The 19,914-nt window shown below is 42.4% G+C and overlaps 1 protein-coding gene across 1 annotated transcript in view; it reads right to left on the reverse strand.

The window, feature by feature from the left end:
* prim2 (DNA primase subunit 2) overlaps positions 1 to 19,914 on the reverse strand; it is a 257,635-nt gene that overhangs the window by 114,001 nt on the left and 123,720 nt on the right. Inside the window, exons 9-10 of the mRNA XM_060926334.1 lie at positions 14,038 to 14,110; positions 8,132 to 8,317 (exon numbers count right to left, since the gene is read on the reverse strand). Of these exons, the coding sequence (XP_060782317.1) occupies positions 8,132 to 8,317; positions 14,038 to 14,110 (259 nt within the window). The remainder of the gene's footprint in view (positions 1 to 8,131; positions 8,318 to 14,037; positions 14,111 to 19,914) is intronic.

Genomic DNA, 19,914 nt, shown 5'->3' on the forward strand with positions numbered 1-19,914 from the left:
AGCAAGAAGGTCCGGGTTCGAGCCCTGTGGCCGACGACGGCCTTTCTGTGCGGAGTTTGCATGTTCTCCCCGTGTCTGCGTGGGTTTCCTCCGGGTGCTCCGGTTTCCCCCACAGTCCAAAGACATGCAGGTTAGGTTAACTGGTGACTCTAAATTGACCGTAGGTGTGAATGTGAGTGTGAATGGTTGTCTGTGTCTATGTGTCAGCCCTGTGATGACCTGGCGACTTGTCCAGGGTGTACCCCGCCTTTCGCCCGTAGTCAGCTGGGATAGGCTCCAGCTTGCCTGCGACCCTGTAGAAGGATAAAGCGGCTAGAGATAATGAGATGAGAAGTTTGTATGAGAAAAGGGTGCTTAAGACTTTGGCACAGTACTGACATAAGTAGAAAAAGTCCAAATGTGAAAGGTTTTTCTCAGCTGCAGTGACAATCTTTTAATGAAACTCTACTATCCTATACTGGAACCTGTTTCTCATCCTTAATGGACATCTAGCCTTGTTAATTTGAGCGTACATATTCGGGCATTTAAAAAACAAACAAAAATCTGTCCTTGAAGTACTAAAAAACAATGGCAGTTCTCTATACGAAAAAGAAAAGAAAAAAAAAACATTCTGCATTGTTCAGCTTTTTGAGAACAGAAATGACAGGACCATCTATTTTATTGAAAAGGTTGCTTATACTTAAGGAAACATGACAAAACCTTCTCGCGTCCTAAAGACGTCACTCTAAATTAGCAAAATCCTGGTGATGCTGTGCTGCTTTTTTCAACGTGCAGCCTGAAAACACATTTACGAACTTGCTGTCCTCTTGATCTTCATTTATTGCTTTTGTCACGCAAAGTGACATCTTATTTCTCCCAAAATGGGAAATGTACCATTCTGCGGAAAACAAGCTTAATTTGTCTCCCCCTTTGCCTTTACAATGTTGTCACAGAAAATTGCACACCATTTCATAGATGGAGACGGGAAGTGCAGTGTGCGCAGATCTATTGTTCGGTTTATTGGTTTTAGATTACTTCAGGTGCAGATATTCACCTCCATTCACAGCGGAAAGCAACAACCCATCACAGTATTACTGGCACTGTATGGCTCAATAGACATGCTGCAATGAGTGTGGCCTCAGGCATGAATAATGTATTTAACAGAATATTACGCTTATTTATAAGATAAAACAGTACATTGTGGTGGTGGTGGTGGGGAAGATGAGAAGGGTGGATGGCAAAAGAAAACAGTGGCTGTGGTATCTGTTTCCTTTTCACAGTTCTGTTGCGTTTCCTTAATTCATAAATTAAAGCATTGCAGAATGTTCGAGAAAAAAAAAATACATAAAGGTATATGAGAAATATGCAGAACAATGTTTCTTTGAGCAGATAAACATTCTGAAGCACGTAACCTGAGCTTGTGTCATTCAGATAGATGATACTTAAGCACTGGCTACTAATACTGAGCAGATCACAGTAGTTCTTTACATTTGCAAAAGGTTTGCCAAAAGATTTGTACACTGTACTAGCAGTGATACGGTCTGAAATTTAATCTGACCTCTAACCTTTAATCTGACCCATCATTTAATCCTCCATAGTAATATTAATAATAATAATAATCAGTTGCGAACTGTTACTATTATGCTGTGTTCACACTTACACCGGTACGAAAGTGGTATAACTGTATCGATACAGAGTATACCGGTACAGTTTAGTGCATCTGTCCACACTAGCGAGAAATGTTTCCGGTTTTCTTTCACGCTAGTTGAAATGCGTGTGCGTGAAATGTTTCCGTGGTTACCGAGTAACTTCCTTCCGAGAATATATGGCATCCGTTATTTCGAGATCTCGAGAAAACAAAACAATTATTTCATGATCTCAGCTGGATCACTGTATCTCCGTCGGTAGAGACGAAGCCGGGCCAGTCTTCTGCGGAGGTGCCGCGGACTAATTTTGAAATGATCCCTTATTAAAAGCCTTAATGCAATCTCTCCCTGTGTCAACCCCTGATCAAAATATTGCCTTATTAGGTGATCGATTATTCCAGACATTCTAATGACCAAAGTTGCGTCTATACAGAATGAGAAATGGCCCCAAAGTCAGCATATCACAAGTCTCTTGGCGCACCTGAACGAACCATTTCTCAGCTGTTTACTCGAGATCATGAAATAATTGTTTTGTTTTCTCGAGATCTCGAATTAGTTGTGTTGTTTTCTCGAGATCCTGAATTAATTATGTCGTTATCTCGGGATAACAAGCTGAATAAAAAAAAAGGATTGTATGAAGGGCCTCTCTCGGCTTCCGTACAGATGAAACGTGTGTGTGCTTTTTGTTGTCAATGTACAGTCTGTATTTCTGGTGGTCATTTATTCAGTCGAATCGTATAAAACGCGCGAGGCAGTTGAGAAAGAAACAAAGAAAACGAATCTCCGTTCTTCACTGTTTTATTCAGCGAAGACATCGATTGAGGTGTGTGACTTTGCGCATGTGCATTATATTTGTATCGATACAGAGCCGCTTCATCTGTCCACACTACAGCGAAGCGCTACAGTACCGATACTGTACCGGTACGAAACCCATACATTTGTGGGTTTCGTACCGATACAGTTACACTGCTACAGTACCGGTATAGTTGCTAGTGTGGACAAGTGTTGCGGTACAAAAGTAGGATCGTATCGGTACAAAATCCCTAGTGTGGACAGGGTATTAGAGCTGGGACTTGAGCTCAGCCAAAACTTAGCCAGACACACCAAAAAAGCAACAGGACAAAGGATTAGCAGCAGGCTGCCAGGTCACTCCATTGTGTGTAGCTGTTGATGTTGATTTTAAACGTAACTAAGTAAATTACATCAGGAAATGAATACTTAAGTCTGAGTGAAAAATATTGTGGTGAGTGTGCGTGGAAGAACAGTCTGGAGACAGAAATCTTAGTTTCTCGGTCGTTAGCCTGTGCTACTTGCTCTCGATAGCACTGGCTTGACTGCTTTATACTACTGATGAATGCTACACTGGCTGGAAGGTGACTTGACTGCTGCGCTGACTCGCGGTTAAGCTCGCGTTGGCCTTCGAGAAGGCCGAGGGCGATACATTTTTGGTCCCTCCCACTATAAATCAAAATCTGATTGGTTAATTCATCTGTCACTTCCTACACAAACATATGGGTCATTCTAGAATTCGAGGTACATTTTGCGTCTCCGAGATAAATGTTTTGTTATTTTCCACAAAAGAAATCTTTGCTGAATCAGTTTTGAACAATAATGCAAAATGTGACAAACTTTCACCAATAGCAACGCTTGACGTACATTTTAGACCCGATTTATCCAGAAAATATTAACTACATGACTCCCACCCCTCCCCCCACATTATTGGCTGTCTTCGACTACTGATTCGTACATTCAACTTGAATAAACATGAAGTGATTCAGTCTAACAATCTGTTTCTTGGGGCTTATTCTATTAACTGTGGTAACATCAACTGCACAGAACGTCTATTTTCTGTATTATGTGAAATTTCAGTCATAAAAAAAAATATATTTTTTTAATCTGTCCCAATGTTCTCGCCAACTCTATTAACTCTGTGATAAACTCCACAAAGACTTTTAATAATACACATGACACCTGCACTTACAGAGGTTACTTCCTCTGGTGGGAAACTTCAGAAAGGCAGTGACGTGCGTTATGTTCCTTCTCTTGTTAATTTGAACAAAATCTTGAGGATACACCAACAGTAGATTAATTATTCATCAAATCCGTTATTGTGATACTGTCTCTCTCATTTTTTAAAAACAACAATATTAAAATCCATGAAATTCTGATTTATACATGCCATATGGTCGCTAGTTTGAGGTTAGAATGCAGAATTAAGACACAAAATGGTGGGACGCGTGAACTCTGTTATCAGTTCTGTTAATGGATTGCCCAGTGTAACGATAACAGAGCTGACGATGACGTATACCCTGTCCACACTAGGGATTTTGTACCGATACGAAACTACTTTCGTACCGCAACACCTGTCCACACTAGCAACTATACCGGTACTGTAGCGGTATAACTGTATCGGTACGAAACCCACAAATGTATGGGTTTCGTACCGGTACAGTATTGGTACTGTAGCGCTTCGCTGTAGTGTGGACAGATGAAGCGGTTCTGTATCGATACAAATATAATGCGCAATGAACCATTCCTACTTCTTCCGGGAATTCATGGCTCAAAACGACTGTGGAGCTACATGGAGCAAAGACGAAGTTATGTGTTTGTTGATGTCTTCGCTGAATAAAATAGTGAAGAACGGAGATTCGTTTTCTTTGTTTCTTTCTCAACTGCCTTGCGCGTTTTATACGATTCGACTGAATAAATGACCACCAGAAATACAGACTGTACATTGACAACAAAAAGCACACACACGTTTTTTCTTCCGCCATATTCTTGGAAGGAAGTTACTCGGTAACCATGGAAACATTTCGCGCATGCGCATTTCAACTACCGTGAAAGAAAACCGCAAACATTTCTCGCTAGTGTGGACAGATGCACTAAACTGTACCGGTATACTTTGTATCGATACAGTTATACCACTATCGTACCGGTATATATGTGAACACAGCTTAAAGGAACAGTCCACCGTACTTCCATAATGAAATATGCTCTTATCTGAATTGAGACGAGCTGCTCCGTACCTCTCCGAGCTTTGCGCGACCTCCCAGTCAGTCAGACGCAGTCAGACGCGCTGTCACTCCTGTTAGCAATGTAGCTAGGCTCAGCATGGCCAATGGTATTTTTTGGGGCTGTAGTTAGATGCGACCAAACTCTTCCGCGTTTTTCCTGTTTACATAGGTTTATATGAGCAGTGATATGAAACAAGTTCAGTTACACAAATTGAAACGTAGCGATTTTCTATGCTATGGAAAGTCCGCACTATAATGACAGGCGTACTAACACCTTCTGCGCGCTTCGGCAGCGCATTGATACGGAGCTCAGATAATGCGCTGCCGAAGCGCGCAGAAGGTGTTAGTACGCCTGTCATTATAGTGCGGACTTTCCATAGCATAGAAAATCGCTACGTTTCAATTTGTGTAACTGAACTTGTTTCATGTCACTGGTCATATAAACCTATGTAAACAGGAAAAACGCAGAAGAGTTTGGTCGCATCTAACTACAGCCCCAAAAAATACCATTGGCCATGCTGAGCCTAGCTACATTGCTAACAGGAGTGACAGCGCGTCTGACTGCGTCTGACTGACTGGGAGGTCGCGCAAAGCTCGGACAGGTATGGAGCAGCTCGTCTCAATTCAGATAAGAGCATATTTCATTATGGAAGTACGGTGGACTGTTCCTTTAAGAGTCAACACTTGAAATGCGCTCGCAATTACAGAATGGGCCGTTTACATTGTTATGGCCTTCTGTACTGGTAATGAAGTCCTAACCAATGAATGAGCCGGCTCTAAACTCTTCACAGCCTAGACACAACAAACAAAACAAGAGTGCTCTGAGAGTACAATATCCCCCACTGACAACTATGCTATAACTTTCGTAAAATGCGACTGAATTGAACAAAATTGCAATATGTGTATTACCGACATACAAAGAATTCTGTCAAGTTTCATGAAATTCCTCCAAACATTGTGAGAGGAGTTGATTTCAGAAAGTGAGTACCTTTCCTGGGACTGATGGACGGACATCGCCACGACATAATCCCCATTTGGGCCTTTCGGCCAGCGAGCGATAAAAATTGTGAGGGAAGTTGATTTCAGAAAGCAAGCACACCTTGATGAAACTGCCAAAGTACAAGTTTGTTAATAATCAAGGGTATAACTCTGGTAAAATCTGCCCAAATTAACCGAAATTTCAATATAATAAGTTCAATTTATATAGTGCCTTTCTCAAAGCCCTTACAATTATATATAAAAAAAAAAAAATCCACCACATAAAGGTCAGGATGTCATTCCAATGGTGTAGGAGCCACAGTCCCACCAAAAGGCGCACAAAAACAAGTCCCACACCGCCTGCACAGCCGCCGCACCACCGCCAGGCAATATCACTCAGAACATCACGCCAAGCACTAAAGCACTGCTGCACAGAACACTGGACAACCACAATGTTAAATGAGCTCACTGCAGTCCATAGCTACGAGCACAGGCATCACCCACGGCAAACCAAGGCCTGGAGGGAACCGACACCCAAAACTGGGTCCGGAGCTATACCACAACTGGCAGACAAAAACACGCAAACATCAAACTACACAAACACAAGAAAGAAAAACAAAAGAGAAAATAAAATAAAGTTCCAGTGAGGAGCGGCAGCCAGAATGCGCACGGTGTACTCTCAACTGGAAACGGGGGGGAAAAAAAAAAAAAAAAAAAGGACCCAGGCAATATGCGTATAACTATCATATAACAAAGCCTTTTGCCAAGTTTGGTGAAATTCCTCCACAAATTGTAAGAGGAGTTGATTTCAGAAGGAAAACACCCTCATGAAATTGTCAAAGTAGAATTTTATTAAATCAAGGGCTGTAACTCCGGTAAAATGTGACCCAATTTAACGAAATTGCAATATGCGTATTACCGACGTATAACAAAGAATCCTGCCAAGTTTGGTGAAATTCCTCCAAAAATTGCGAGAGGAGTTGATTTCAGAATGCGAGCACCCTTCCTGGGATGGATGGACAGACAGACGGACGGACATCGCCACGACATAATCCCCCTTCGGGCCTTTCAGCCAGCGGGGCATAAAAATCTCATTGGATAACTCTATTTTAATGTTTTCAGGACAGTGACCCTTTCATTTCTGAAGCAAATTTGAGAGAAAATGAGGCCAAATCAGAATTAGAAGAGAATAATTATAATGAACTCATGAACGAATGTAATAATAATAAATAAATAAATAAATAAATATAAGCATTTGAAATGCTGATATATTTGGGCCTTCTCTGAAAGCTTAGAAAGCCCTGATGGTTCCACTCTTGCCCCTTTTCCACCAAAGCAGTTCCAGGGCTGGTTCGGGGCCAGTGCTTAGTTTGGAACCGGGTTTTCTGTTTCCACTGGCAAAGAACTGGCTCTGGGGCCAGAAAAACCAGTTCCAGGCTAGCACCAACTCTCTGCTGGGCCAGAGGAAAGAACCGCTTACGTCAGCGGGGGGACGGAGTTGTTAAGATCAACAACAATAACAAGACCGCAAAAGATCGCCATTTTTAAGCGACAAGAAGCAGCAGCTGTACAAACGCGAAGTCATTCATTATTATTATTATTGTTGTTGTTGCTGCTTCTTCCGTGTTGTTTTTGCTTCGATATTCGTGCCAAGGTTTATGCAAATGTAGCGACGTAACTGACGTATACAGCGACGTAATGACGTGGCTCCCCTTAGCACCGTGAGCTATGGAAAAGCAAACTGGTTCTCAGCTGGCTCGCAAGTTGAATGAGTTGTGAACCAGCACCAGCACTGGCCCCAAACCAGCCCTGGAACTGATTTGGTGGAAAAGGGGTAACTGATGATGATGATAAATAATGCAAAGGTGCAATTTCATTTGCATCTTAAGAAAATGAAGTCAACAATTAAATAACATCTGAACATTCACCGTGACTAATTGTGAAATCGTGACATTCTGTCTTTGAAGGCATTGCTTGCCTGTACAATGCTCTGGAACCAAGCCCAGGATGAAATCAGGAACATTTCAATACATGTTACAGAAGGCGGTTGTTCTTGCGTTCAGATTGCATGCATTCGACTGGTGGGAAACTGAATATATTCAAATGCGTCCTCATCAGGACGGTCTCTCTCAGGTAAGGGTGCGAACGCCATTAGCGTCTCCTTGATTGAGGAATCAACTGGGAACAAACATTCCCTCGCTGAGCAAAACAATGAAACTGAGGACTCCGCTTGGGAGTGTAATTTTCTTGTTAAATGTACCATGGGCACAGAAATCAGTGCGTTCTTCAGAAGTTCTTAATTAAGGACACAGGGGAAGGGTGCCAAATTATTTCCAGCATCCTCTTCACAGTATGAGAGCTCTCATTTGTCTGCGTGACCGAGACTTCAAAATTGTTGAAGGACAAACAGGGAGACGTACATCAGCACAACAAGAGGGTGAAATATATGGATACGGGAGAGAGTGCTAAATGAGTGCAAGAGCACACGAGGGTTAAAGGCATGGTTATATTTACCTTATCCGCGTCCACTTTGCCCTTGATAAACTCAGACCTCCAGAACTGCAGCGCCTGGTCCAGCGTGAGGCCGATGCCCTTGAGGAAAAGGCCGTATTGCATGCGGCCGCCGTGGCGCAGGTGATGGTTTTCTCTCAGGGCTTTGTGCAGCTGCCTCATGCACAGAGGGAATGATTTGCCAGAGAGCTAATAGAGGAAGAAAAGGAGGAGTGAAAGGAGATCCTGGCAGACATTCTTGCTGATAAATCAAGCTCTCTGTTAACACACAGAACAGAGTGCAGTGAGGTGATTAAGTCCGAGTATGATAAACTGTAATATTGGGTTGTGAGGTTATCACTGCATTACGATGGAGGAGGACATTTATCAGAGCAAAGAGTGAAAATGTCCACCACCTTGACTGACAGATATGAGGGGTGTTCACACGGCAACTTTTACTCCAGTGTAGCACCGGGGCTGCCCCGGTAGAGCGTTCACACGGTACAAAGTTATAGCGGTGTAGCCCCTGAACGCTGCTTAAACCGGTGCAAATCTAACCCTGCTCGGGAGGGGGTTTAAGAAATTTACTCCGGAGTAAATGCTAGTTTGCGGGGCAGCACCGATATAAAATGGGACGTCTGAACGCTACAGGGGTAGACTCGCTACGCGTGAGGAGAGTTGATTACATACGGACATTGCATAATTTGCATCCTGGTATTTTGCGCTTCCAAAATGGCGAATATCAACAACAACAGAACTGCGTGTCTTCCAGTGTTGCCAGATTGGGCGGTTTGAAGTGCATTTTGGCGGATTTGAACATATTTTGGGCTGGAAAACGTCAGCAGTATCTGGCAACACTGGTGTCTTCATCCACGTTGTTTTCCCGGCGCTTGGTGATGCCATGACAACCGGGAAAAGGAAGTACATTTCACGCATGTGCATATTTCATTTCCGCATTATTACTATCGTATAGCACGGTCGCAAAAACTGCCGTGTGAACGCAAGTGGGGTTGCACCGGTGCTAACACGCGTCTCTCTAGTAAGCAGGTTTGTGACGTGTGAACGCTCCACAAAATTTACACCGGTGTAAGATATATCGCAACAAAATACATCGGTGCAGCATCGATGCAAATATGTGCCGTGTGAACACGCCTATATATTAAAAAAAAAAAAAAAAAACCTTCAGGCTGTATTGTTACAGGATGGTGTGATGTAGGTCAACAGAACCTGGAGTTACTGTTGCCGCCACACCACTTAACAGTTATTCCACAAAATTGAGTCGTACGTGAGCTGATAGCCGATGAGGCGTGTAGCACCGAGTTAGCTATAAGCCACGTAAGATGAGATTGCGTGGAATAACGGTTTTATTATATCTACATTCACTGGATTTTAAGAAACGGAGCATTTTTATTTTTTGCAAATTCGATAAATACAAACTTTATACAAAACGCCCGACAAAATAGTTTCTGCTTAGGCGGACTTCTTTAAAACCTATCGATGGCTGCACGAATTGACTTTCATATTGTTTTTTGGTAGAAAGTCTCGTCTTGCTGTCGTGCCGAAGTATAGAACAGCTTTCGACATTTATTTAATTCTTCCTTGGACATCTCAGTTCTGTAATTCTCAAATTTCTCTGAGCCTTTGAACCAGTCTTTAAAAAAAAACTCAATAAATTTTAATGCTTAAAGATGAATGGACACAAACCGGTGAAATGACAGTAACGATTTGTGAAAAATGGATTACAATAATTCTTGAAAAAAAAAAAAAAAAGATACATTCTTACCATCCGGTTTTTCCACTTCCGGTTGAGAGTACGTCGTGCACATTCTGGCTGCTGCTTCTCACCAGAGCTTTTTTATTTTATTTTCTCTCTCTTTTTTTTTTATTTTTAAAAAACTTTTTGTGTGTTTGTGTACTTTGTTTTTGTTTGAGTGTTGTGTCCGCCGGTTGTGGTGTCGCTCCGGACCCAGTTTTGGGTGTCGGTTCCCTCCAGGCCTTGGTTTGCCGTGGGTGATGCCTGTGCTTGTAGCTATGGACTGCAGTGAGTTCGTTGTTCATTTTAACATCGTGGCTGTCCAGCGCTCTGTGCTTTAGTGCTTGGCGTGGTGTTCCGAGCGATGTTGCTTGGTGGCGTCACGGCGGCTGTGCTGGTGGTGTGGGACTTGTTTTCGTGCACCTTCTGGTGGGACTGTGGCTGCTACACCACTGGAATGACATCCTAACCTCTATTTGGTGGACTTTTTTTTTTATTTATTTGTTTGTTCCCTATGATTGTAAAGCGACCTTGGGTTTTGAGAAAGGCGCTATATAAATTGAAATTATTATCATCATCAAATACTTTTATATCATATTTTGTTGCTTTTTTTTGTACTTTTTGGGGGTTTTGTTTTCGAGTAGAGTTTTTATTTCATCCTCAGTTGGTTCAGCAACACACGCCGCCATTTTATTTTTCTCTACTGACGGTATATGAGCTGATATGCTAGTAGTAGAGTAGCCAATCAGAGTGCGCGATTGCTCATATCCAGTAAATGTAGATATAATAATAATAATGAAGGTGATGTTAACCAGTAATGTCTTTCTACTTTTCATAAGACTATGATCCTGATGGGTGATGTATTGGTACATGATGTCTGTTTTTTCATACAGCAGTGAGTCTAAACCAGTGATGTAGTGCTGCATCACCTATTTGTGTTATACTTGGATAACTTAGCTTAGTCAATTAAGCCATCATCATCCAATCACATAGCTACAGCACACTCTTGAACATGAAAATATACTCATGTTTGTCCTACAATAAACTGAGAAACATCTCTGAGCAGCTGTGTCAGTGTCCGTTTGCTCCCGGATCGATCCGTGAGGCAGAATCTCTTAGGCGGCAGAGATGTGTCTATATTCCTACATCATACTTTGTCAATTCAGCCTTCTTCAGTACAGACGGATCAAAACCTAACTTCTATAGTCGCATTTAATTTTGTCAAACAACTGTAAAACAGGGCGGCACGGTGGTGTAGTGGTTAGCGCTGTCGCCTCACAGCAAGAAGGTCCGGGTTCGAGCCCCGTGGCCGGCGAGGGCCTTTCTGTGCGGAGTTTGCATGTTCTCCCCGTGTCCGCGTGGGTTTCCTCCGGGTGCTCCGGTTTCCCCCACAGTCCAAAGACATGCAGGTTAGGTTAACTGGTGACTCTAAATTGAGCGTAGGTGTGAATGTGAATGGTTGTCTGTGTCTATGTGTCAGCCCTGTGATGACCTGGTGACTTGTCCAGGGTGTACCCCGCCTTTCGCCCGTAGTCAGCTGGGATAGGCTCCAGCTTGCCTGCGACCCTGTAGAACAGGATAAAGCGGCTACAGATAATGAGATGAGATGAACTCTAAAACAAGTATAAAAGTTGACCGCAATGCATGATGGGATATATTGCTTTGGTTAGTGGCCATCGGTTGTACACTACTTTTCATGATGCATTGTGGGATACTTTGAGTGCACTATATAGGGTGTAAATAATCCTCACTAAAGCCAGTATCTCACTGGGCTGCAACAGCTTGCGAACGTCATTCGCGAGAGAGTTTCAAAAGTGTCTTGAAACATTCGCGGGGCTCCTCAATTTCCTCGCATGAGTCGCAAAGTGTCGCTCCTTCGTCGCTGAAATTTTGAACATGTTCAAAAAATTTGTGCGACAAAATTTCTCCCAAAATAGCCAGGAATGCGTAGCTGGTGTTGCAAAGCCGTCGCGAACCCTTCTTAAGTCAGTTTCCGTGAGGCTTCGTCTACTTCCCTGCCTGCCGAGGGAAAGCTGGGCTCCGACAGCCTGTGACTAGTTGGAGACACAACAATTGCGGTAAAATATGTGAATATCAATTCAGTGAGATTCCAAGAGAAAATTGTCGCTAATTTGCATATTTTATGGCAATTGTTGTATCTCCAACTAGTCGCGGGCTGTCGCAGCCCAGTAAGATACTACCCTAAGGTTTTGGACAGCACTACAAAATGGCACCCCCACTATATAGTGCCCTATATAGTGAGTAGGGAGTGATTTCAGACACAGGGAGAGTGACCAACATCTGCCAACGTTGTCAAAAGACGCGCGCGCCCTCTTTCGAATGCTGATGTAATCAAGCCGGAAGTTTTGTTTGTTTTGATAGCAATCAGGAAAGTTTGAAAAAAGGAGGCAGTAATCGTCATTTAAACTCGTTTTTGTGCAATATTTCATTTGGAAAACAGTTTTCAAAATGGCAGCGCTGACACTTCACGTTTCGAAGTCTTGCACAAGTCTCGTGAAGATCGCGCGGATAAGTGACGCCTGCCGTGGACCAAACGAACTAAATTCAACATGGCTAAAAACCGAATAGGCCGATAAGTCTAATATTTAATTGCGATTAGTTGCCAATACGAGCCACGATATAAGGTTACTAAAACCGAAAACATAATCGAATAACATGTTAATTAAGAAATAAAGCAAGTTTAAAAATGACTTCAGTTCCCCTTTAAACTCTCATGGTGTTTGCTCATGATGTCATTACTATAATGCACTATAACGCACTCTATAGTTCAAAGAAGAAGCCGTATCTAAACATGATCCAGAAGCGCAGACGTCTTCTCTGGGCCAAGGCTCATTTAAAATGGACTGTGGCAAAGTGGAAAACTGTTCTGTGGTCAGACGAATCAAAATTTGAAGTTCTTTATGGAAATCAGGGACGCCGTGTCATTCGGACTAAAGAGGAGAAGGATGACCCAAGTTGTTGTCAGCGCTCAGTTCAGAAGCCTGCATCTCTGATGGTATGGGGTTGCATTAGTGCGTGTGGCATGGGCAGCTTACACATCTGGAAAGACACCATCAGTGCTGAAAGGTATATCCGGGTTCTAGAGCAACATATGCTCCCATCCAGACGACGTCTCTTTCAGGGAAGACCTTGCATTTTCCAACATGACAATGCCAAACCACATACTGCATCAATTACAGCATCATGGCTGCGTAGAAGAAGGGTCCGGGTACTGAACTGGCCAGCCTGCAGTCCAGATCTTTCACCCATAGAAAACATTTGGCGCATCATAAAACGGAAGATACGACAAAAAAGACCTAAGACAGTTGAGCAACTAGAATCCTACATTAGACAAGAATGGGTTAACATTCCTATCCCTAAACTTGAGCAACTTGTCTCCTCAGTCCCCAGACGTTTACAGACTGTTGTAAAGAGAAAAGGGGATGTCTCACAGTGGTAAACATGGCCTTGTCCCAACTTTTTTGAGATGTGTTGTTGTCATGAAATTTAAAATCACCTAATTTTTCTCTTTAAATGATACATTTTCTCAGTTTAAACATTTGATATGTCATCTATGTTCTATTCTGAATAAAATAAGGAATTTTGAAACTTCCACATCATTGCATTCCGTTTTTATTTACAATTTGTACTTTGCCCCAACTTTCTTGGAATCGGGGTTGTATATACAAAAAGTATGAAATGACGTGCTTTACTGCCAGTTATTTTAAAGAGCTCTTTCTACGCGGCTTAAACTGTGCACATAAACCCTGAAATGCAAAACATCTCCGAACTGTTTACATAAATTAATTCTACTAAATATAAAAAGTTAACATAACCCAGAACGTTAGTTCAACATTTTTCACTTTCGGCTCGACCTTAAAACTTAACTACAAAGAGCCATCAATCTTTATGAAAGCAGTCAGAATTAAAGCTAGAAAATACAGATGTGCTTGCACTCGTTTGTGCATCGCGGTCAGAGAACATCAAATTTAAGCCAACCTTGCTTGACAGTCATTAAAATGGAAATGAAAACAGCAAAAAAAAAAAAAAAAACAACCACCCGCTTTTCATTTTTTAAATCAAAAGAAAGGAAAAGGTTGAGCACATCACAAGCTAGGTGTTACGTCCTTTTGGTGTTTTTTTTTTTCTCCCCCGTTTCAAGTTAGTGAGTACTTACTGGATCAATCTGTTCCAAGGAGACTTTTCCAATGTTCTTCTGAATGCTGTAATCCTGACCCACGTAGGCATGGCTGCAACACACAAGAAGTCATGAATAAAAGTGCACATCATTTGAAAATGTTCAATACTGACTACTTTTTATTCAGAAACACATTATTTTTGATGGCATCTTTCCTTTACAGCATTTCTTTGCATGCCTTTTTTTAATGTCCACCTGGTAACGGACATTGTAATTCGAATGGCAAGGTAAAAGTTTTTGTTCCTCCTCAAAAGCATTTTAAAAACAACTTGGGGGGGGGGGGGGGGGGGGGGGGATGACTTTTTTTTGGGTTTTACCCACAATCCTGTTGTCACATTTTTCTTTCCCCCCTTAAAGGCCTCATTGGAAATGGTTACTGTCATGTGGTCAGTGGTGATGACTGCGGTGACTGAGGCTACATCCACACGACAACGGCAACGAGATGTTATTTAAAAATATATCGCGTCCAAATGGGCAACAATCAGTAAAATATCAGGTCCATATGGCAACGCAACGCTTGCTGAAAACGATGCAATACACATGCCACACCTCTAGGGGCGCTGTAAGACGGTCCCTTCGGAGACACCAGAACAATAGAAGTAGTAAGGACGCATGCGCATAAACTATTATGCACGAGACTTCATATTAGCCACAAAGTCAGGAAAATCTGTTTGTAAAATTACATTATAATGACCAAATACAATGAAAAGTATTTTTCCAGTCTCACCTGTGAAAGGTAATCCCATGTGATCTCGTTTGGACGGCAAACCTGTTGGTACAGTTAAACGCAGCTAATCTTTATTCTCCGCTTTGACCTATCCAATATGGCGGCGAGGATGACGTATGATTCTACGCGGAAGGCGGCGTCTTTAATGGTCCGGAATAAATTGAATGCTACACGTTGATGGATTAATTTGCTCTTCTACGCCCTTTTTGAGGAATGTATTGTAGGATTTAAACCAACATCTGAAGAGGTGAGATCGCTCCTTTTTTTCCCCTATTTTTGCTGGCGGGATTGACTCTGCCCTAAGGGCAGAGTCTCTCTCTCTCACTTTGCACCATTACACAATAAATATTCACAGTGAAAATATTTTGTAAGCGCGTTTCATGAACCAAGTTATAGGATTTGTTGACAACTGGCATCGAGTTCGTTACACTTCTACCCAGCGTGAAGCACTCACAGTCATGTGGTTGTGACGTCATCGTAAACAAATCCGTTCTACTCATCCAGACGACTTCACAACGGCAACGTTGCCAGATCTTTCCACTCTGGAACCCGTTCTCAAAAAGATTGCGTTTTGGGCACCCAAAACGCCGGTGCCGTGTGGACGCCAGGCCTAAACGATAAGCAATTGTATCGGAGTCACCTGAATCCGTTGCCGTGTGGACAGGGCCAGAGATGGTGGCTGTGGTGATAAGGATGATTGAGGTAGTGATTATGGTGATGACGGGTGATTGAGAGCGGCTGTGGTGATCACGGGGTGACAGATAATGGCTGTGGTGATGACAGCTGATTGCGATTGGCTGTGGTGATGACAGGGGTGACTGACAGGGTTCCCGCTGGTGCTCGTTGCACTCGTCAATGAAGAACATAATCCATCAGTGACGAAGAGGAAATTACTAGCAGTAGTCACTGTATTTCATCATCATAAGTCAACTTTTATAGAAATCCCTCCACAAATCCCTCCATTTGCTGAAATCCAACCCCAGCGAATAGATGGCGGGAAGCCAGAGTGTAAGCAATGAGCACGTGCTTGTGACCGATAAAAATCGACTACACATAATGACCAAACGAGCACCAAACTTTTGACCAATCGCAGTACGTCTTAATCGGCCTGGTGTTGTGATGTAATTATCTCTGAGTGAACCGAACAATGGTGCAGTCTCATCTCATTATCTGTAGCCGCTTTATCCTGTTCTACAGGGTCGCAGGCAAGCTGGAGCCTATCCCAGCTGACTACGGGCGAAAGGCGGGGTACACCCTGGACAAGTCGCCAGGTCATCACAGGGCTGACACATAGACACAGACAACCATTCACACTCACATTCACACCTACGGTCAATTTAGAGTCACCAGTTAACCTAACCTGCATGTCTTTGGACTGTGGGGGAAACCGGAGCACCCGGAGGAAACCCACGCGGACACGGAGAGAACATGCAAACTCCGCACAGAAAGGCCCTCACCGGCCACGGGGCTCGAACCCGGACCTTCTTGCTGTGAGGTGACAGCGCTAACCACTACACCACCGTGCCGCCATGGCGCAGTCTAAGCTGGCAATTTTTTTTTTTTGAGCGAGCTTCTTCAAGCACTGAAGATGATTTAAGGGCCGAAACAGCTACGGGGGAGACTGATTCAGAGCCCCTACCATCCCCAAGCACATCGCACAGTGTCAGTAATACAGGGGTCAGTTTTTAAAAAACAAACAAAAAGAAAACACTGCAGTCAAAGTGAAAGTGCTGTCAGCCGGTAAGTGACCGAAGGGAGCCATGTTTCAGGGCTACAGCCCCCAGGTATTTTCACCCTCAAAAAAAGTTAGAGATTAATAGAAAACAACTGACTTGGACATCATCTGGGATTTTGAATGTTGTAATATAATAATGTAGATTAGAATGTGTCTTTGTGGTCCTAAAGGAGAGAGATGCGAGTGAGAAATTATATATCGTTATTAAACTGATGATTAATTTTACTAGTGATATTAAGTCAATTGAACTGTGCCTCAGTTTCCTTAGACATTATGGGTGGTGTTAATAAGGAGACAGAAACTGAAGTGAACGACATACATTTAAAAAGAGCAGTGCCAAAATCACTAATAAAGATGTCATAATCTTTGAATGTGTGTGGGTGATAATATTACCTTGTAAAGTTAGATACAACCTCGCCAACCAAGGGACGTTAATCTCCCTTAAAAAATACAAGCATCAGGAAAACTGGACTGAGCCCCCGGTCTGTTCAATAGCTAGAATAGAAACGGCCCTGTGGCGAACAAACGTATGATGAAAACCGCAGTGTCGTTCCATATTCGGTTCGTAAATTGACAGGAAATTTGGATTCCTTCACTGTTGGTTGTTCCCAGATTCTTCTCGACTCTGTTCAACTGTAAATGAAGTTTTGTGTTGAAGTAAAGGCGAAAGGGAGTCCTTATATCTCTTTTGAATAATTCCATACAAAAATAACCTGAAATAAGCTCAAACTAAAGAGGTTTATTTGAGCTTGATGGTGCACGGGGAGCCCAAAATCAAGTCTCTCTTATTAGAGGCTGGAGTGAAGCCCAAATTTTATATGTAATGGAGAGGCCGAGCTGTATCTGTACAAATATTTGAATTGTGCCAGTCTGGTTGGTATAAACCTGTATCAAGTTCACTTTGATAATTCGAGAACTAAGAGAAAATACAGACTAAGAAAATGTGAAGAATACTTCTTTGACTTTGTCAAGGAAAAAAGTGGAGAATATTTTTCAGAACCCAGCAGGAACGCTGGACTGAGATGGTCGCTGCAGTGATGGGGTGACAGATAGTGGCCGTGGTGATGGCTGATTGAGAATATATTATATTCTCCACTTCAAGCTAATTTGCTGAATTGATTTTTCCACTCGGTATATACTAATCATGATACAACACCTCCAAGTACTGACAATACTCCAACTGTAACATTTACTTCTCACTTGCCAAGTATCCAGCTCACTTCTGATGGTGTGATGAAAGTTCTATACTTGTTGGATCCAAAGAAAGCAAGCGAACCTGATGAAATCCCTGGGATGATTTTAAAGAACATGGCTCAAGTTGTTGCACCATCATTGTGTCGACTGTTCAATTTGTCTCTATCTTTAGGAACAGTTCCTAAGAAATGGAAATGCGCCAACGTAACACCTATTTATAAACGAGATGATGCATCTATCGCTGCTAATTACAGACCGATTTCTCTACTGAGTATCATTTCCAAAACGCTAGAACGGTGTCTTTGATCATTATCATCATCATTTGTCTCCTTATCTGTACCACCTACAACATGGATTCCAAAAGAGGAAATCAACAGTGACGCAATTAATTACAGTCTACCATGATATTGTGGAAAATATAGCCAGTGGTAATGAAGTTGACGTGGTTCATCTCGATCTATCAAAGGCATTCGATAGGGTATCACATCAATTGCTGTTATCCAAACTGCAGTCATATGGGATCTCAGGATCTCTACTTCAGTGGTTCAAGAGCTATTTGTGTGATAGACAGCAGCATGTCGTCTTGGATGGTGCTTATTCTGATTGGTTACCCATATCATCTGGTGTTCCTCAAGGCTCCATACTTGGACCACTGCTCTTTCTTATCTACGTCAATGATATGCCGGATTATGTACAAGGTGACTACAAACTTGCCCTCTTCGCTGATGACTTGAAGTTGTACAAAGTTATCAAATCCGAACCATGTAAGGAATCCCTTCAAGATCACATTGATTGTATTTTATCGCTGGAGTGTTGATTCATTCATGTCATTCAACGCTTCCAAATGCAAAGTTGTCAACATGTCTAAGAAAAGAACCCAAACTGTTAATTACCAGTACCATCTTGGTAATCAGGTCCTTGAATATGCAACTGAAATAAAAAGACCTTGGTGTTACTGTGTCAAGTGACCTAACATGGAACAAGCACATCGAGGATAGGTGTGCGAAGGCGAACAAGATCCTAGGACTGGTGAAGAGAACTTGTGGAAGACACATTAAAGAGGTGGCAACGAAGAAGACTTTATATTACTCGCTGGTAAGACCGCAGCTTGAGTACGCCTCCAGTGTATGGTCACCATACACTGAAATACATCAAGCTAATTGAAGATATTCAACATAGAGCAACAAAGTTTATTCTGAATTATCCAGAAGACGTGCTACACTGAAAGACTCCGTGTACTTGAGCTCCAACCACTGGAGCATAGAAGGAACATCACTGACCTTATTCTTCTATACAAGATAAGAAATGACTTCATTTCTTCTGACTTCAAACAGCACCTGCTACCATCTGCATCTTCTTACAACACAATGAACTTTGACAGAAATAACTATACTCAGCCTCAACACCACAAGCAAACCTATTACAGAGCCACCTTCCTCCCAAGAAAAGTTGGTCTCTGGAATAAGCTTCCAACTGAAGCCAAGTCAACGAAATTGAAACTATCGCAATTTAAGAAATATGTAATTAGCTATGATCATAATCAACTGTGGGTGGCATGGTGGTGTAGTGGTTAGCGCTGTCGCCTCACAGCAAGAAGGTCCTGGGTTCGAGCCCCGGGGCCGGCGAGGGCCTTTCTGTGTGGAGTTTGCATGTTCTCCCCGTGTCCGCGTGGGTTTCCTCCGGGTGCTCCAGTTTCCCCCACAGTCCAAAGACATGCAGGTTAGGTTAACTGGTGACTCTAAATTGACCATAGGTGTGAATGTGAGTGTGAATGGTTGTCTGTGTCTGTGTGTCAGCCCTGTGATGACCTGGCGACTTGTCCAGGGTGTACCCCGCCTTTCGCCCACAGTCAGCTGGGATAGGCTCCAGCTTGCCTGCGACCCTGTAGAACAGGATAAAGCGGCTAGAGATAATGAGATGAGATGAGATAATCAACTGTCACAGTACAAACCTCATTAATTCTTTACTTGACTATTGAACCCTATTTTATAGCTCATAAACTTTGATAATTTAAACAATAAGATTAAATTATACAACCCCGATTCCAAAAAAGTTGGGACAAAGTACAAATTGTAAATAAAAATGCAATGCAATGATGTGGAAGTTTCAAAATTCCATATTTTATTCAGAATACAACATAGATGACAAATCAAATGTTTAAACTGAGAAAATGCATCATTTAAAGAGAAAAATGAGGTGA

Source organism: Neoarius graeffei, chromosome 7, assembly GCF_027579695.1.
Source record: "Neoarius graeffei isolate fNeoGra1 chromosome 7, fNeoGra1.pri, whole genome shotgun sequence".
In the NCBI taxonomy this organism is placed as follows: Eukaryota; Metazoa; Chordata; class Actinopteri; order Siluriformes; family Ariidae; genus Neoarius; species Neoarius graeffei.